Genomic DNA, 17,511 nt, shown 5'->3' with positions numbered 1-17,511 from the left:
TATAAAAAGAAGCTTCTGGTTAGTGTGTATAACATAGTAGCATTTACTGTTCCATCTTTATCGCATTGGTAGGTTTTTATCTCTTTTCAGGTTATCACTACAGAAATAATCACTGTTTTTTGTTTATGGCAGTAGATTGACTGAGAATAAGACCTTTTCATATAAATTAACAAAGTAATGCTTTGAAGAAACAATAGGAATAATGAAGGAATTAGGATTTCTTTCCATCACCCATCATAGAAAGACATGTTCAGTGGCCCTTCAGCTCTTGTGCAAATAGACAGAAATTGGAGGGTTTGATAAATACTGTCTGTGGGGATATGTATTATGAACTGATTGTAGATCCTCTATGATTTACTACCTATTTCCCAGAGATGGGTATGAAATAAACAGTACTCACTCTAAAACAATCACCTTGCTTATTGTAATTGCCTTTACGTCAACCCCTTTTAAACCCATTTTATGCATATGACTCATATATATATATATATATACATACTAGTAATCCACATGCATTTGTTCAAGTTTACTTTATGAGTACAGAACCCAAAAGAGGTCCACATAAAATCACACAATTTCATATATGTAAATAAGATACAATTCTAATTTACAATTAATTAGACATAGTAAAATATTTCTCCCCTTAATTAGGTCAGACAATCACAAACAATATCCAAGGTTCCAAAAACTTTCATTTAACAGGATTCTAACAAACAGCAGCATGCTATGCAAAGCAAAATATAAAGTGGCTTTTGTGCCATCAGTGCAGGGGTTTAAACAAAATAAATAGAGAAAAATGATATACCACAAAATGCAATCAAACAATACAAATGACTAATACATTGAAGATAAAAATCGCTCACTTAAGAAAGTATCAGCCTCTACAACCTACAGACTGATGCACCTTAATATAATTTTTATGTTTAAAACGTTTTTTATTGAGACAAAACAAACCATGGGGGAGGGGGATAGGAGGCAGGATACATGGAATACAGTCAAAGAAGAAGGGATGCATCTCCAGAGGGTTGGCAATAGGTGGCGCGGTGGCTCAGAGGGAAGAACACAGTAACTGAACGCTAGAATTACAAGCTGTGGAGTCCCACGCGCGTATCCGACACCCCAAAGCTGAGCAAGAGCATCCCCCCCCATCAACACCTCAACAGAACACAATCCCCCCCCTCCCATCCCCCCTCCTCCCAGTAACAAAACAACAACACTCCCCCCTCCCCCCCGTCCTATGGTTCCGCATCAAAGTAGCCCTAACCAGGAAGCCCCGCTCCCCCCCCCCCTCCCCGGGGGTCCCCATCTCACATGTAAGCTAGTCCGCCGGGGTCACCGGCGGCCTCAGCCTGAGAAGCCTAAGGTACCTCGGGCAGGTGAGCTCCCGGAATTCAGTGGACAGCAGCGCTAGAAAGGGTTGCCATAGCTCTTCAAATTGGTCTATCTCCCCCGCAACCGCAAGCGACAGCTTCTCCATCCCCAGCACATGCCAGAGCCTATGCAACCAACCGGTGATGGAGGGGACGGTGGATGTGCGCCAGTGGATTAGGATGTTCTGAACCGCAGACCCCAGCGCTATTGCAATCTGCCTACCCCTGCGGGACTTCAGTGGGTACATTAGGTCATTGGGGAGGCCCAGCAGGACATACGCCGGGAGTCGCGGCAGCTCTATCCCAAAGTGCTCATCCACCTCGTCCAAGACTTCTTTCCAGTAGGCGGTCAGCACTGGGCAATCCCATAGAATGTGTGTAAGGGTACCTTCCTGCCCGCAGCTCCGCCAGAACCCCTTGTCAGTGTGTTTATGCATTTCATACAGTCTCTCCGGGGTGTAGTACCAGTATGTGGACACCTTAGTGAATGTCTCCGTAAGGCCCGTGTGATATGCAGAGTGCCGAGCCCGATACGCAATTTTGTCCCATTCCTTGTGGCTGAGTGTCCTACCCAATTCCCTGTGCCAGCGCTCCCTCCCCGGGTTGTAGTAGTGAAGCGGCGGGGGTTGTAGGTGTTTGTACAGATCAGTGATCAGTTTAGCGTCGGAGGTCCGAGTAGCCAACCACCGCTCGTACGGTGTGATTGGACGGGCAGCGGTGGCCCGCACCTGAGGCTGGATGGCCCAATGCCGAACTTGCATGTAGCGCAATCTGTCCAGCTCCGTCAGGCCGAACTCCTGGCGGAGTTGCTGAAAAGGAACCACGCCTTCCGGGCCATAGATCTGGAAGAGTGCCCTGCAGCCCGCCCGTACCCAGTGGGAGAAAACCCCCGGCTCCATCCCTGGGGAGAAGTCCGGGTTGCCCGTAATGGGCGTGAGCGGCGAAGGGAAGGTGGTAAGGCCCCGGGTCTCGCAGACCGCGTCCCACACACGCAGGGGGACCCGCGTAACAAAGGAAGCGTAAAGATTAGGGGGGCGATGCGTGCGGCGCAAGAATGGAACCTCTTGTAAGGTGCGGCCCGCCACTGCCTGGTCTTGGAAGAGCCAATGTTTGTCGGACTCCCACCTGCTCCACTCCACCAGATAGCGAAGCTGTGCCGCCTGAAAGTACTTACGGAGGTCCGGAATGCCGAGACCCCCCGCTTCCGGAGCAAGCGTGGAGAGGACCCTCTTCATGCGTGGCCTGCGGCCCTGCCAGACAAAGCGGGAGATGTCAGCCTGCATTTGTCGGATCCAGCCCACCGGGGGTTGGAGCGGAAGGGCTCGGAAAAGATATAGTATCTGGGGCAGCACCGTCATTTTGACCGCCGCGATTCGCCCCAGCCAGGACAGCAGGCCTTTGTTCCATCGGCCAAGCTCGTCCTTGATCTTCCTGCTGAGGGAGGCATAATTGGCCGTAACCATCTCCGATAATGTAGGCGCCAGCAGAATCCCCAGATACGGCACCGTGGACGAGGACCACAGCATGGGGAAGAGCCGTTGAAGATCCCTCCTGGTTTCCGCAGCCAGGGACACGTCTAATGCCATCGACTTGCTCATATTCATTTTGAAGCCGGCCACCCCTGCAAAGGCGTCCAACTCTCGGAGGCAAGCAGGCAGCGACCTCCTAGGGTCGTCCAAAGTCAGCAGGACATCATCCGCGTAGAGACTGACGGTGTGGACGTACTGGCCCATCCGGACCCCGACAGCATCCGGATTATCACGGATCCTCTGAGCAAACGGCTCCATGTAGAGGGCAAACAGGAGCGGCGAGAGAGGGCAGCCCTGCCGCGTGCCGCGCTCGATGGCGAAGCCACCAGAGCTACACCCGTTTACCCGCACCGACGCTGAAGGATGCTTATAGCAATTAAATACCATGGTGCGGAACTTATCGCAGATTCCCAGTTTTTTGAGGACCCGCTCAAGATACGGCCAGTGAACTCTGTCGAAGGCCTTCTCCGCGTCAACGGACAACAACATCCGCTCCCCCGAGATCCTTGAGGCCTTCTCCAGAACATGCGTCACCCTCTTGGTGTTGTCAACCGTCTGTCTACCGGGCACAAAACCAGCCTGGTCCGCCTCCACCAGGTCGGGGAGGTGTGGACCCAGCCGGGATGCGAGAATCCCCGTGTACAACTTGAGGTCGACATTTAGGAGCGAGATGGGCCGGTACGAGCCGCAGAGGGCCCGGTCCTTCCCAGGCTTCGGGATTACCGCGACCGTCGCCCTCAGGAGATCCGGAGGGATGGCTCCCGGTTCGGAGAAAGAGTTAAACAGCCGCGTAAGAACAGGGGCCACGGTCGTGCAAAAAGTCTTGTAGAATAGCGACGTGTACCCGTCCGGGCCCGGGGCCTTGCCATGTTTCAGCCGCGCGATAGCCGAAATCACTTCCTCCACATGGATGTCCCGCTCCAGGTGGTCAGCCTGAGCCGGGTCCAGCACCGGGAGGGTCACCGACTCCAAATAGCTATCGGCATCCCGTGGCGAGGAGGGCTCCTCAGCATACAGCGCCTCGTAGAAGCCGCGGAAAGTCTCCGCTACCTCCGCGTCCCCGGAGACAACCCCCCCCGTCCGCACCCACCAGTTCTTTCACCACGCTGCGCTGTTGCGCGACCCGGAGCCGGTGTGCTAGGAGCTTGCCACATCTGTCCCCCCCAGTGTAGTAGGCATGTTTCAAGCGTAAGGCGGCATACTCCGCCCTATCAAGATCCAGAGCGGAGAGGAGCTTCCTCGCTGCTTTCAACTGCCTCCATACCCTCGGCGCTCCCGTACGGCGGTGGACCTGCTCAAGCTCCCGGACTTGAGCTGTCAACTCATCCCTCTTCAGTTGCCGCTCCTTATTCTCGGCTGCAGAGATAGAGATGAATTCCCCCCGTAGGACGGCCTTCAGTGCCGCCCACTGTGTCGCCTGCGAAGTGTCAGTGTTGCTGTTGTGAGTGAGATAGTCCTGTATGACCTCCCCGACGCATTGTACCACCGATTTTTTGTGTAGAAGTGTGTCCCGGAGGCGCCACGCCCCCCGAGAGGGGGAGGCCGCCGGCCACCGGAAAACGCCGGTGACTGGAGAGTGGTCAGACAGGGTCAGGACCCCGATGTCCGCCGCCGTGGCAGCGGCACGCATCGGTCCACTCACCAGGAGGTAGTCCAGCCGTGAGTAGGTGCGGTGTGCGTGCGAGAAGAAAGAGTAGTCCCTATCCGTGGGGTGCAGGGAGCGCCAGAGATCGTGCAAGTCCATTTCCGCAATCCGGGCCCTCCCAGCCTGGGACAGTTCCCCCGTCTGCGGAAAGCGCTGCGCCGATCTGTCCATCCCAGAGTCAAAGACAATGTTGAGGTCTCCGCCCAAGATAATGTGTCGGTCTGGGGAAGCAGTGACATCCACCAGCGCGGAATCTAGGAAGCGCTCTTGATGCTCGTTTGGGCTATAAACGGAGCCAACCGTAAATGCTATGCCTCCCAGGCGCATGCGGTACGCAAGGAGCCTCCCCTTCTGTTCAGCACACTTATGCAACACCTCCCCCCGAAAGGAGCTCGCTAGGAGAATAGCCACCCCCGCCGTCTTGTTCGCTGCCGAGGAAAAGAACTGGGTGGGGAACTTAGCAGAGCGCATCCTATGGCAGTCTCGGGGCAATAAGTGTGTCTCCTGCAAAAGGCAAATGTCCGCCTGCGTCCCCTCCAGCAACGACAGGATCGCTCTGGGCTTCACCGGGTTATTCAGACCCTGAACATTAAGGGTCACTACCTTTAGGCCCGGCATTCCTCGCAGGGATCGGGAGCGCCATGCAATGGGTAGGGAATCAGCGGGGGGGGCGCGCGGGGCCGCAGCGCGGGACAAGCCAAAACAAAGCGGGCATAGACAACATCGGACGGGACCTTCCCAACCCCAAAACAACTCCCTCCCCCACCCAAAACACAACCTTGGCAACTAGCCATCCCCAAACTCAAACACCCCATAGTCTCAGTCAAGCCCCAAAACGGGCAAGTCCGTAGAAAAAAGCAAAGTGGACGTCCAGCCACTCACCTCCGCCCGCTCCCCCCAACCCCCCCGCCCCGTGCCAAGCATGTTAAGAAGCTAAAGACATCTCCCCCCGGAGTGTGTGTTAGGCCGTCAAGGCCACGCTAGAGGAGCCGGTCGAGTCCCCGGCCGCCGCCCTCAGGGCGTCAGCCCTGTCCGCCCTAATGGTAGGGGAGTCCGGGCGCCCCGCGCTGGTCGCTGAGCGCCGCCTCGTTGACCTCCGCCGATTCCGTCCTTCCGAGGACCTCCACGACGGCGTAGCTCCGTCCTCCTCCGCTGCCGTGAGCCCCAGGACACCACAAATGTCTTGCAAGGAGCGTAGCTGGTGTAATACTCCGTTCCACCGAAAAATCAGGCGGAAGGGGTGACCCCAAGAGTACGGCGTCTCATGTTCGCGCAAAAAGTCAGTGGCAATCCTAAAGGACCTGCGTTTCTGCAGAGTGATGGCGGAGAGATCCTGGTAAAGCGCCACCGGCCGATCCCGAAAGGTCAGGGGCTGTTTCCTGCGGGCTTCAGCCATGATACGCTCCTTTAGTGGAAAGTCGGGCAGGAAGGCCAGAATGTCCGGTGGGGGCGCCGATGGCTGGCGCTGACGGCCAACCCTATGCGCCCTGTCGATGCTGATGGGAAAGTCCGTGGCCTCCCCCAGGATCTCTCTGAACAGGGCCCGCAGGTAGCCCCCCAGATCGGACCCCTCATCCGCAGTCGGCACGCCACGCACTCGGATGTTGTTCCTCCGAGATCTGTTCTCAAGGTCCTCAGAGTGGGCCTGGAGCTCCACACACTGTTCCCGGAGGCGAAGAACGTCCTGCTGGAGATGGACTATCTCCTCCGCTCGCTGTTGGCCCTCCGTCTCCGCCGCTTCCACACGCTCACCTAGGCCCTCCACCTCTCTGCGCACTTCTCGGACCTCGCTGGCCACCTCCCGCTTCAGTGTCTGGAAGTCCTCTCTGAGGGAGCTAAACAATTCCTCCATAAAGGCCCTCGTGACAGGCGGCTCCCCTCCAGTCACATCTTCCGGAGCCCGGGAGGGCCCCGGTGAGGGCTGTGTCCTGTCCCGCAGATGCTGGGCCCTGCCAAGCATGTCCGGCAGAGTACGGTCCCCTTTCTTCGGGCCTCCTTTTCCAGACATCGCCAGCTCCGCAGTCGGGCACCGATCCAGGCGCCCCAGGGATGCTCAGCCGCCGGCAAGCACTCGGCCCGGGTATCCCCCACAAGTGAGGTCGCTGCGTCACAGGTGACAAAATGGCGGCCTAGTCCGGTCACCGTCAGCCGCAAGAGCTAGCGTGAGACAACCAAGGGGACCGCAGCGGAGGGGTCCCAACAGCTCATCCCTCCGGTAGTCAATCCAGCAATAGCGGGAGGTCGCCCGCAGCCAGCAGCCAGGACTCCAGCGGAGGCCACCACCACTGCTCCTTCGGGGACAAAATGGCGGCCGGGCGGAGCGAGCCAAAACGACTAGGCCCGGCGACACCTCCGGGGCCTCCGAGGCACCCCGCAGTAAAATAAGTTCCACCACCGGCCCCCGATTGTCACGCACAGGGGGCCAGATGATCCGACCCCCTCAGAGAGTCCGCCGTACCTCGGCTAGGGGTCAGGGCTTCCGCAGTGCAAGGTGTCGCCATCACCAGTCCGAGTGCCGGGGCACCCGTCCCAAGCCTTCCACACCGTCGGGCCCCTTCCCGCCAGGCTCCTTCAGTCACCGTCGAGCGGCGGGCCAGATCCCCTCCAGACCGCAACTTTCAGCACCAGGCCCAACCGAGGCGCCCGGACAGCTCTCCAATACGCTCCGCCCCTCGGGCTCGCCGCCGTCGTCCTTTGATCTCGGGCGAACTTTTGGGGGGGTTCCCCCGGGGCGATCCGGACCAAAACAGCACCGGTGTATGCCCCTGATGTTCCGCCACGCTCCTCTCCCGCGCCGAGCCTCAGCGGGGGGAGAGAAGCATAAGAAAAGGGCTTTAGCTTGGCCGGGCCGGAGGAGCTACGGGAGGAAGCGTCCGCTCACCCCGCCATCTTGGCCACGCCCCCCCTTAATATAATTTTTAAAAGCACTTAAACAAATAAAAAATTCTATTACAAAATATTTCATTAGGAGGATCATAAAGTGATTGTAGTACTGCTCAAGCTGAGAGGATAGATAACTGTAAAGATATTGGCCTCCGCCATTACCGTCGACACAATAACAAAGCAGGACAGATTAATAATACATGGTTAATATCTTGAGGACCATTTTTACACAGATTACAGATCATCGATGAGCCGTACCATTTAGCCAGGAAGGGATGCGTTTGCTAAAATCACAATTTCAGCTTCAAGCACCTTTTGATAGTTGCCACAGTGATTGAGCAGAATTGTGTATGTTACTGCACTGTTCAGGTTGTGGTTTCAGGCAAAGTTGAAGGTTTATGCTCAGATGGTAAGGGGGAGATCAATCACAAAAACAATGTATTTAAATAAATTATACAATTGTGAAGCATTCCTGGGAAGCCTAAAGTGAAGGTAGAAACCAGAGTTGTAAACAGGTTGAAGAGGAGTGTATGACTATGCAGTAAGAGCAGTGATAAAAGTGAAACAATTATCAAGGTGAGATAGAATCATTGTTAGAATTAAAGTTTTAGGAGCCTAGAAACACAATAGTGGGCATAACTTACAAAGTATCACAATTGGGAGTCTGTGAATGAAAGCTGAGAAAACAAAAGACTAGAATTGAAGATAAATCAAGATTGCTGGTGGAAGGCAGAAGATGTGTTGGGAAGAACAAGACTGGGCAAGGAGCAGGGGAAAAATTTAGAGCTGGAAGCATGAAGGAGGGGTAGAAAAGTAAGGTATAAAAAGCTGGGAATCGTCAGCTGTAAGATGGTAGGAAAGGTTAAAAGATGCAATGCTTCTTATATGTGTAGGTACACATAAACTATTCTCTAACCCAGGCTCTCCTGCAGTGTATGCCACATATCAATTAGTGTATTGATACAGAGAATATTTCTAAAAACATTCTCCACAGTCCCCTGTCTATTTTAAATGCCAGCCAATGCCCCTTTTATTAATACTATGTGTTAAATACTCATTTGAAAGACTGAAAGGTCACTTGCAGCAAGGCAAGTTAGTTATTTAGTTACATCTCACTTACCTACTGGTGACATCATAGTCCTCCAATGTCCCACTTTCTGACACCATTCTGATGGGGAAATACTGGCACCCTCCCAGGAGCAAATGAATGAAACTCACCTGACATAGCAGGTTTGCTCAGAAACAGAGTGAAATGTATTTATTGGTACCAAAAGCATGCATCATTGCTAATTAGGAAGGAAGAAGTCAGATCTGCTACCTTTGGGGCTCTCAGACCGCTTCTTCCCAGAGTGGCTGGTTTCTGGGTGCTATATAGTTCAGTAATGCCATGTCAGCGGAACTAGAATAAGGCACCAAGCCAAATATGGCTAATATGGATGTGCAATGTCTGCACCATGCAAATTATAAACAGCCAGATATGGGCAGACCAGAAAGGCTGGCTCGGCACTGTGTAAGCAAATTGCACAACCAGATAAGGAAACTTATGATGACGTCAGGACAAGGAAAGTGACCTTTAAGGCTGATTCAGGATAGCTGGTGGAAGCTTGTCCAGGCAAGGTCAGATAGGAAGCCCTTTGGAGCTCTGGGCCTCATGTTAGTGTGAGTGCATACATATGAATTTAAATGGATATACATATATATTTTGCAACAAGTATCAAGGGAAAAAGGAAAGGGATCCAAGGACAGACCCTTCTGATACCCAATAAATTATAGGGAAGTGGGAGATGAATAATAAAGTAATCACCCTAATAAACAGAGTATGTATGATCAAAGAGCAAGGCGGAGAACCCTGGTGAAAGCCCTGCCAGTGATCCTGAAAGATGACAAAATGGAGAGCTGCTTGGAGTGGTCCACTGTGTCAAAGCAGAGAACAGACTCAAGGAAATAAGTAGAGAAGATAGTCTAGAATGACAAGCAGAATGAAGGTGATCAGAGTCAGCAAGGTATCTCAGCTGAGTGGGTGGGACAAAAACCCAAACGAATAGAATGATATCAGAAATTATGATATAGAAATGCAGAGCATTAGTGATGTGCAGCACATTCTAGATGTGCTGAAATACAAATGCAATGGAATTTAGAAGGAAGAGAATGAGTGAGTATTTTTTTTGAGAAGTGTTAAAATTACATTGTGTTTGCAGGTGAAAGGGAAAGAGCTAGTGGTAAAGATCGATCAAATAGCACTCGGGGAAAATAGATGAAAAGGGTTAGAGCTTGGGAAAAAAAGAAGCTATGAAGGAGGTAAAGGGAGTTGCAGTAGTGTTAGCCGATTTAAAAAAGGAGTAATTCTGAATCTGAGGAAGGGTAGAATTTTTAATGTTAAAGGATACTTGGTATTGTGCAATGTCTCACCCTTGGAGGGGCATCTCGGTGCTGAGGAAACAGACAAATAGAGAAGCGCCGATTAGAACAGCCAGAACGTAAGATGTTTTTTAAAGCCTGAGAACTCAGTGCATGCCCTAATGAACAAGGGAAGATTGTTCCAGTGGTACGGTGCAAGATAAGAGAAAGCTCAGCCGAAAGGAGGTATGTGTTCCTTGAGATGGAGCTGTACTGGTCAACTTACCGTGAAAGAAATCAGAATGTAATACATCAATTTTTAAAGCAGATAAGTGTCTGGAGACAGAAGCAGTGAGAAAGGGGCGTGATCAAAGATCTGGAGCTTTGTAATCTGCTTGTTGGGCATGTGGACAGGTGTTGCAGAAACATGAGAGGACTTGAGCTAAACGATGGTCGAGAAGGGATGGGAACTTCCTCAGCATGTGTAACTGGTAATTTGCTCCTCTTACCACCACTTTGATTTGTGGAATAAAGCAGAGCTGAGAAACAGCGGGACCTGTTTTCTTATTGTTTTGGCTGGTGTGGGCTGTGCAGAAGTGTTAGGTTCAAGAGAATAAGGGTGGAGCCTCTGGCTAGCTGAGACCAATTGAACCATTTCCCACTGGAGGCTTTCTTTCATTCATAAAATGTTTATTCCCGACTGGCTTTGAATACTTTCTAAAAACCTTCCAGTGTCATAGTTGTAGCCAAGCGTCATCAGCATGCATTTAGAGGTCCGGCTGGTGTTGCTCAATGACTAATCCAGAGAACACATGTATCGAATGATTAGTTGTGGGAAGAGGTTGGATCCTCGATGTATATCCAACTCGTCTTCGCAATGCTGGATGCCGTCTGGCCCATATGTAACTGTTGAATGGTTCCCCTGAAGCTTTGATTCCATTAGCTCTCTTCATCACCTGATTCGGGCACCTCAGAGTGAAGTATGGAAGGCTGGAGGGGAGCAGAGTGAGTATAGCTGGGGGGGTGGGGAGGGGCAGTGACTCTTCAAGGTTGTTGGTAATGCGTTCACAAACCTTTAAGAAGTTTGATATTAAGTGTCTGAAAAAGTCTTCGCAAAGCTTATCAGGGTCAATTGAAATTCAAACAGTGACATCAGTTTCAAAAATAATTTTCATCACCCTATTTTTTTCTATTTTGCTTATTTTTATTTTTTATTATTTATTATAATGTTGATATTGCAATTTTATTTTCCCTCTCAGGGGAAAATGGACTGAACTTTGATACGTTCTTATTTCAACATTTGTGCTTTTATGAAAATTTGTATAGGGCTCTGACACCTATGGTGAACCCCCGGATCCCCAGGAAACATAATAAAGCAAAAATATTTTTGAGAAAACAAAGCACATCCCAGTACGCCATTTCAAAACACATCTTTGTTTCTTTTCTCTTCCAGTTACTGACTTGCTTGAGGTGCTCAGAGTGGCCAGTGTGTCCGGCGTGCATGTTATTCCAGGATCTCAGAGCGAACTGACGGCCTATAAACTGGGACCAAGGGTTCAAGTGAAAAGAGAAGCAAGGTGCAGAAATAAACTAATTATTGGTGTCCTTTTGTTATTAATATGTCTTATTCAAGACCTTGTTTCAGTAACTGGAACATTACTTGAAAGTAAATAAAAGTGTAGTAGTAGACCTGTCGATATAATTGAGGGATTTTGAACAAAGTTAACAAGGGTATGCGAAGTTGAAAAGTCATGTAACTGCTATTTTACAATGTTTTTATTTTAAACTTTGTAACCTTTCCAAAGTTTTGAAAAAAGGGGTGGGTTGATTCAGTGGCTCATCTCTGCAGCTATGGATCCAGTGCCGGATTAAACCCTGTGGATGCCCCTAGGCAGTCGGAATTTCACGCCCGCCTCGCAAATTATCTCCTAATACGTTTTTAATTTTGCCAACCAGCAATTTCAATAAACCAATTTTATTACACAAAGCTAAACATTAACAATTATTAATGTTATTAAACATTTTTTTGTGTAAATTGTAATAAACCAACAAAACTTTAACTATTCAATGGGTACATTACATTAATACAGTATTTTCTCTATAGAGTCTTTAATGTAAAGTTCTTGTTTTCTGAGTAGATTAATCTTTTTCTAACTTTTGGAAACAATTTAAGAAAGCTTGATTGTAATTTTCTTTCAAGATCAAATCAATATTATTTTGGTTTGTTTTCACTGGGTCCATAAAAGGAGTGGTGCCCATAGCCCGGTGACTCTTATGCCTATTTGGTAATCCGGAACTATATGGATCGCATAAAACATCAGGTGGACTGTTGCCGAGCAGTGTACCGCCTCTAGAACACTCTGTGCCAACCAGGACTCCCCTCTGCAGTACCACATGGGCTCCACCTCCCTCAGCACCTAATCTGCGCCACAAACTCCCACCCCAAAAAGTCTGCTTTCACCTCCCCGCACCCCTTACCGAATTGACAGGGGCTTCAGCAGCTGCTGTCTGCGTTTCCTGGTGCATGACGTCCAAAGCAAGGGACATCCTACAGCTGGAAATCCAGATCTCTGGTGATCCCGGTGGGTTCGAATACACCTCTGGAAAAAATCAGGCTAAGTCTTGAAATTTTACTTGATTGTCTGAGATGCATTTCCCAACAATGACCCCTATGCAGATGTTGTCAAATTCTCCAGTGGAGAAGTGTGGCTCAATGGTTAGAGTGGCAGACCCTGATGCAGAGGTCTGGCCCGGGACCAGGGTTCAATTCCCTGCCTCGGCGGGTCTTGGGCTCAAAAAATTCCACGGACCTGACAATTCTCGCCTCGGTGCCTATTCCAATCATGGAGTCCCACTCTGCAACTCTGGGCAATAGCTTGCTTAATCTCCACAACGGCCCCCACAATGCTAAGGATGCCTGGCCTCCACCTTGGGGGTGCCCAGGAGTGGACACCTCACAGGGAAAACCAGGATGGGTTCCACAGTGGTATTCGTACAAGCGCCTTGAGACCCTTGCGGGTGAGAAGTGCGCTATACAAGTATCAATTTACATTTACATTTTTCCATCTCAATTGTTAATAACACAGAATTAAACAGCCACACCACAATTCTCCTTTACTTAGCAATCTATTCCCACTCATATCACACTACTCCCCCCACCATCCCCGTCCCCCCGACCGCCAACCCACGACATAGTTACAGACACAAGGATTACTTTATCTCCAAGAAAAAGAAATAATCTTACTACATAGTTTGGTCAATATAATGCTTGAATCGGAGTTCCTGTGCCAATTCAAGCATGTTGTCCCCTGGAATTTTATCTGGAGATATTTGCTGCTTTCAGTAGCTGGAGCCTGCATGTGACTCCTGAAAGCATCTAATCTCAGTGGGCCGGTAACAACAATTATCGGCCCCATTGGGATTACCGGTTACACTCTGAAAGAGGCCCTAAGTGTTATTAGAGTAATGGAACCCTAACCTCAGGTCTGAGTTACCGCAGAAATCCAAAATTGACGTGCAAAGCAACTGTGCTTCATGAAGAAATTCTCTGCACCTATGGAAAGTAATGTCTTGTGAACTGCCAACTGACTCACAAATAGAATAAATGATATGACACCCCTCCCAAAACACTCTAAATTATTTTAAATCCTTGCTTATTTTCTCATTCCTTCAAAGCTATCAACTTTAAAGAAGACTTTAAGGCCTTTATGTATGAGCACGTTTCGCCATGAGTATCGAATGCGTAAAGAGATTCGAAAGATAAGGCCTTAAAATCTGAAACAGAAGAGGCTTACTTTTCCATTGGGCCCTTCAGGATCGGAGATAAAGCCTCTGAATGTAAAGAATCTTTGGAAGTCAACTACAGTTATCCTCCCACTTTATTTCCTAGGTACTAGCCTCCTACTAACCCAATTTAGCTCCCAGGGACGCCAAAAGACATGCGTTTTTACATCGCATCAGGAATGTGCATATGACTTTTGTGATAAAAATTGGTGTGGTATTACTGCATTACTACTGCGGTAAATACACATTCCAGCATGAAAAGTGGATCCTACGCCAGTTAGCATGATCAAAAAGTTGGTGATAACTCTGCAGCTTTAAAAATGGACAACAGGGAGAATACAGTATTAGGCATTTGGAGCTACATTTCTGGTTATACTGCAAATAGCAGGTGAAACTATACTATAGTGATTTGCAATATTACCCTAAATATGCCATTCAACGTAAAGAATGGCCTTGTTGTACTCCGCTTTTTCGTAAGTCTTCTGAGTGAAAGAGATCTGAAGGACTTCCTGAACTCTAAGAACACCACGCCTTCGCTCTTCGTTGACTTAAATACTTAAGCAGTACCAGAAGATGTCTGCCTGCTAAAACCATTTTGAATAGGATACTGTAATTTCATGGCTCCAAGATGGCCCACTGACCTTTGATTTGTTATTTTTCTTATGGCAGAGGTCAGATTTACAAGTTCACAAGTTTATAGCTTACAGCCTTCATCATGCCTCCACTTGCCTGAAGTTTATCAATGTCTACAGTGCTTTACCACTACACCAGTCACTGGAGAGTAAGGGCCTGATTTAGAGTTTGATAGACAGGGTACTCTGCCACAAATATTGTGGAATCCCCTCACCCCCAAATGGATGGTCTGCCTGCTCTATTTAGAGTCGGGTAAGCCATCATGTTTGCACCAGCAGAATCTCTGAAGAGCCAGAGCCAGTGGCTGTGCCTTTACGCACCTGGCTCCTAAAGACTAGAATGATCTCCCCTCACATCAGAGCTGCCAGCATAGTGCTGGAATTCTGAAAGAAAGTGAGAACATGGCTCTTACCATATGTCCTTGTTAGAAATGGGGTTTCTAGTTTGAAGAGGTATGCACCTTGTCCAAGTAGGTACCCTTCCTTCTAGTCAGGGTAAGGGGCATTACACTTGTAAAATAACCCCTGCTCACCTCCTTGGTAGCTTGGCACAAGCAGTCAGGCTTACCTCTAAGGCAATGTGTAAAGCATTCGCACATAACTCACAATGCAGTGTAAACACAACAAAACTACACCACATCAGTTTTTGAAAAATAGCTAATATTTATCTCCATAAAACAAAACGAAAACAATAAAAATCCAACAGTTCAGGCTGACGCAGTGTCGTGGGCCAGCTACGGTGTCGGGAAGACATGCAAGCAGTAGCCTGGAAATGCAGGGCATCATGGACCTTGTGATGAGCTCCATAGAAGCGGCGTTGTCGGTTCCGGGGGTCAGTGCAGGAGTCGTGGGCCCTTGAAGTCACACGCTTTGCAAATCGAACTCTGAGAGGTTGAAATCAGGAGAGCTGGCTTCGGAGCTGTGGTGTGGAGCATAGCAGTGCGGTGTGCGGTTCCCTCAGGTCATGGCGCAGGTAGCGGCTCGGTGATGGCATCCAGTGGTGTCTGTGAGATCAGGGCTGTGGTGTGGAGAAGGGCAGTGCTTGTGTTGGTGCTGACAGGTCCCGGTGCAGGCAGCGTCGTGGTCGATGCTGAAGCGCTATCATTGGTAGACGATCTGGAGTCAATGGCGCCGGCAGGCCAGGGCTGCGGTGTGGGATGGGGCGTTGCATCGTGTAACTTACGAGTGGTGACCCCAGGCAACGGTGCAGGCAGCACCATCGATGTTGGCGTGGAACGTTGTTAGGGATACCAGGGCAGCGATGTGAAGTGAGGCGTGTGAATTGCGGTGCCCTCAGGTCACGGAACAAGCAGTTGCTCAGTGATGGTGTTGGGTGTCTGTGAGATCAGGGTTGTGGTGTGCAGTGGGGTGGTGCTCTCTGCGGTGCCAAAAGGTCACGGAGCCGGCAGTGGCATAGTTGACGGTGTTGGGTTGCTTTTTCTTCTGTTGCAGCACAAAACACACAGTTCCCAGTAATAGAAGCAGACAATCTTGAAGTCTTTGCTGTTCCTGAGACTTCTTGAACAGGGGACAATCTGAACCTCAAGCCCTTGAAGAAACGCAGGAAAATAAGTTGCAGTCCAGTCTTTTCACTGCCCAAGACAGAAATGGCGACTGTAGGCCAACACAGCAAAGCACACAGCAAAGTGGTAGTCCCTCCTAACAGCTTCTTCAGCTCTTTCTCTTGGTAGGTTCCTTAGTTCAAAAGAGTTCTAAAGTTCTGGGGTCAGGGTCCCAATATTTATACTACTTTTCCCTTTGAAGTTTAAGCCAGAAAGTCTCTGAGCTCAGTAAAAATCAGTTATGTCCTCTCTGGTCTCCAGCTTCACTACAGGAGGAGGAGACAGCATTGTGCAGAGCAGACACAGCCTAATCAGGTGCTACTGAAAACTCCTCCCACCACTCTGAATACAGAAAGGTCTGTTCATCCTGTTTATGAGTCACCCAGGAAAGGCAGGACACACCTCAAACCCCCTTGTGACTGTCTAGTGTGAATGCACATCCCCAGCTCCCGCCACTCCAAAACCAGACGATGAATACACAAACAGGCAGAGGCACACAGGATGGTTAAGTTGCAAAATGCCCACTTTCTAAAAGTGCATTTTCAAACACACAATATAAAAATTATCTCCACTGAAATTTTTTTTTTTAATTCTGCGCTCAGGAAGCCTAAACTCTTGCTCTTTATCTAAGATGTTACTAGGCAGCCCCCATGTTAACCTATGGGATAGACAGCCTTTCAATAGTGAGAAACGAATTGCACAGTATTTCACAATCAAGACATGTAAAGCACACCACTACATGTCCTACCTTTCACATACACTGCACCCTGACCATGGGGTTACATTGGATCTACCTTAGAGGTGACTTGCATGTAAGAAAAGGGAAGGTTAGGACCTTGCAACTGGGTGCACTCGCCAGGTTGACATGGCTGTAAAAACTGCACTCAGACACTGCAGTAGCAGGTCTAAGTTACATTTAGAAGGCTACTTATGTGCGTGGAACAACCAGTGCTGCAGGTCCACTAGTAGTATTTGATTTACAGGCCCTGGGCAAACGCAGTGCACTGTTCTAGCGACTTACTAGTAAATTAAATAAAGCAATCATGGAAAACCAATCACAACACAATTTACAGTGGCAGCACTTGCACTTTAGCAATGAATAGCAGTGAAAAAGTGTGCAGAGACACTACAATAGCAAAAACAAAATCCAGCATACCATCAAAAACAGGAGGTCGGAAAGCAAACAAGACAGGGCAAACACACCAAAACATGCCAGATCTAACTGTCCTGGATTGAACTGTTTCCCCTTCTCTAAACGCCAGGATACCCACCCATGATTTGTGCACTCTACATGTAAACATAACAACAACATACTTAGGTTCATCAAGGGAAGTACATCAGACGTGTGTGATTGGCACTTGCTTTAGCTTTGATTTTGAGACTGTGGTAACTGCCATCCTAGAAAGTCAGTCTAGTAAAGCCCCTCTGCCAAATAGCGGTCACCATGGACCTGTTCAAATCCAGTACAGAGCCCTGGGCCCCCTCTGTGTTCAACATCTTGAATTCTGCCAATCATTCGAGATTATTGTGTTTCTGGACCAATTCAATTATTGTCCCTATAGTAAAAAAGCGTAATCAAAGCTATCCAAAATGCTATAGGGCCTATGTCCATCTCAATTATTGATTCTGTTAAAATCGCGGGGAGGGTGTTTTTGAAAAACATTTTAGCTTTGTCTTCTGAAAACATTCTTGCTGGTGTCCTATGTGGCTTTAGGGAGGGCAGAGCCTCAATGTGCATTTATTCATCAGCAAGTATACTGTGTCAAAAAG

The 17,511-nt window shown here is 49.2% G+C and overlaps 1 protein-coding gene across 1 annotated transcript in view; it reads left to right on the top strand.

The window, feature by feature from the left end:
• Positions 1-17,511, top strand: part of LOC146823050 (uncharacterized) — a 216,942-nt gene that overhangs the window by 52,390 nt on the left and 147,041 nt on the right. Inside the window, exon 4 of the mRNA XM_085607254.1 lies at positions 11,218-11,341. Coding sequence (XP_085463380.1) covers positions 11,218-11,341 — 124 coding nt within the window. The remainder of the gene's footprint in view (positions 1-11,217; positions 11,342-17,511) is intronic.

This window comes from Triturus cristatus, chromosome 5_2 (genome assembly GCF_964204655.1).
Source record: "Triturus cristatus chromosome 5_2, aTriCri1.1, whole genome shotgun sequence".
Lineage (NCBI taxonomy): Eukaryota > Metazoa > Chordata > Amphibia > Caudata > Salamandridae > Triturus > Triturus cristatus.
The sequence above is the reverse complement of the archived record's forward strand: the minus strand, read 5'-3'. Positions and strand labels throughout refer to the sequence as shown.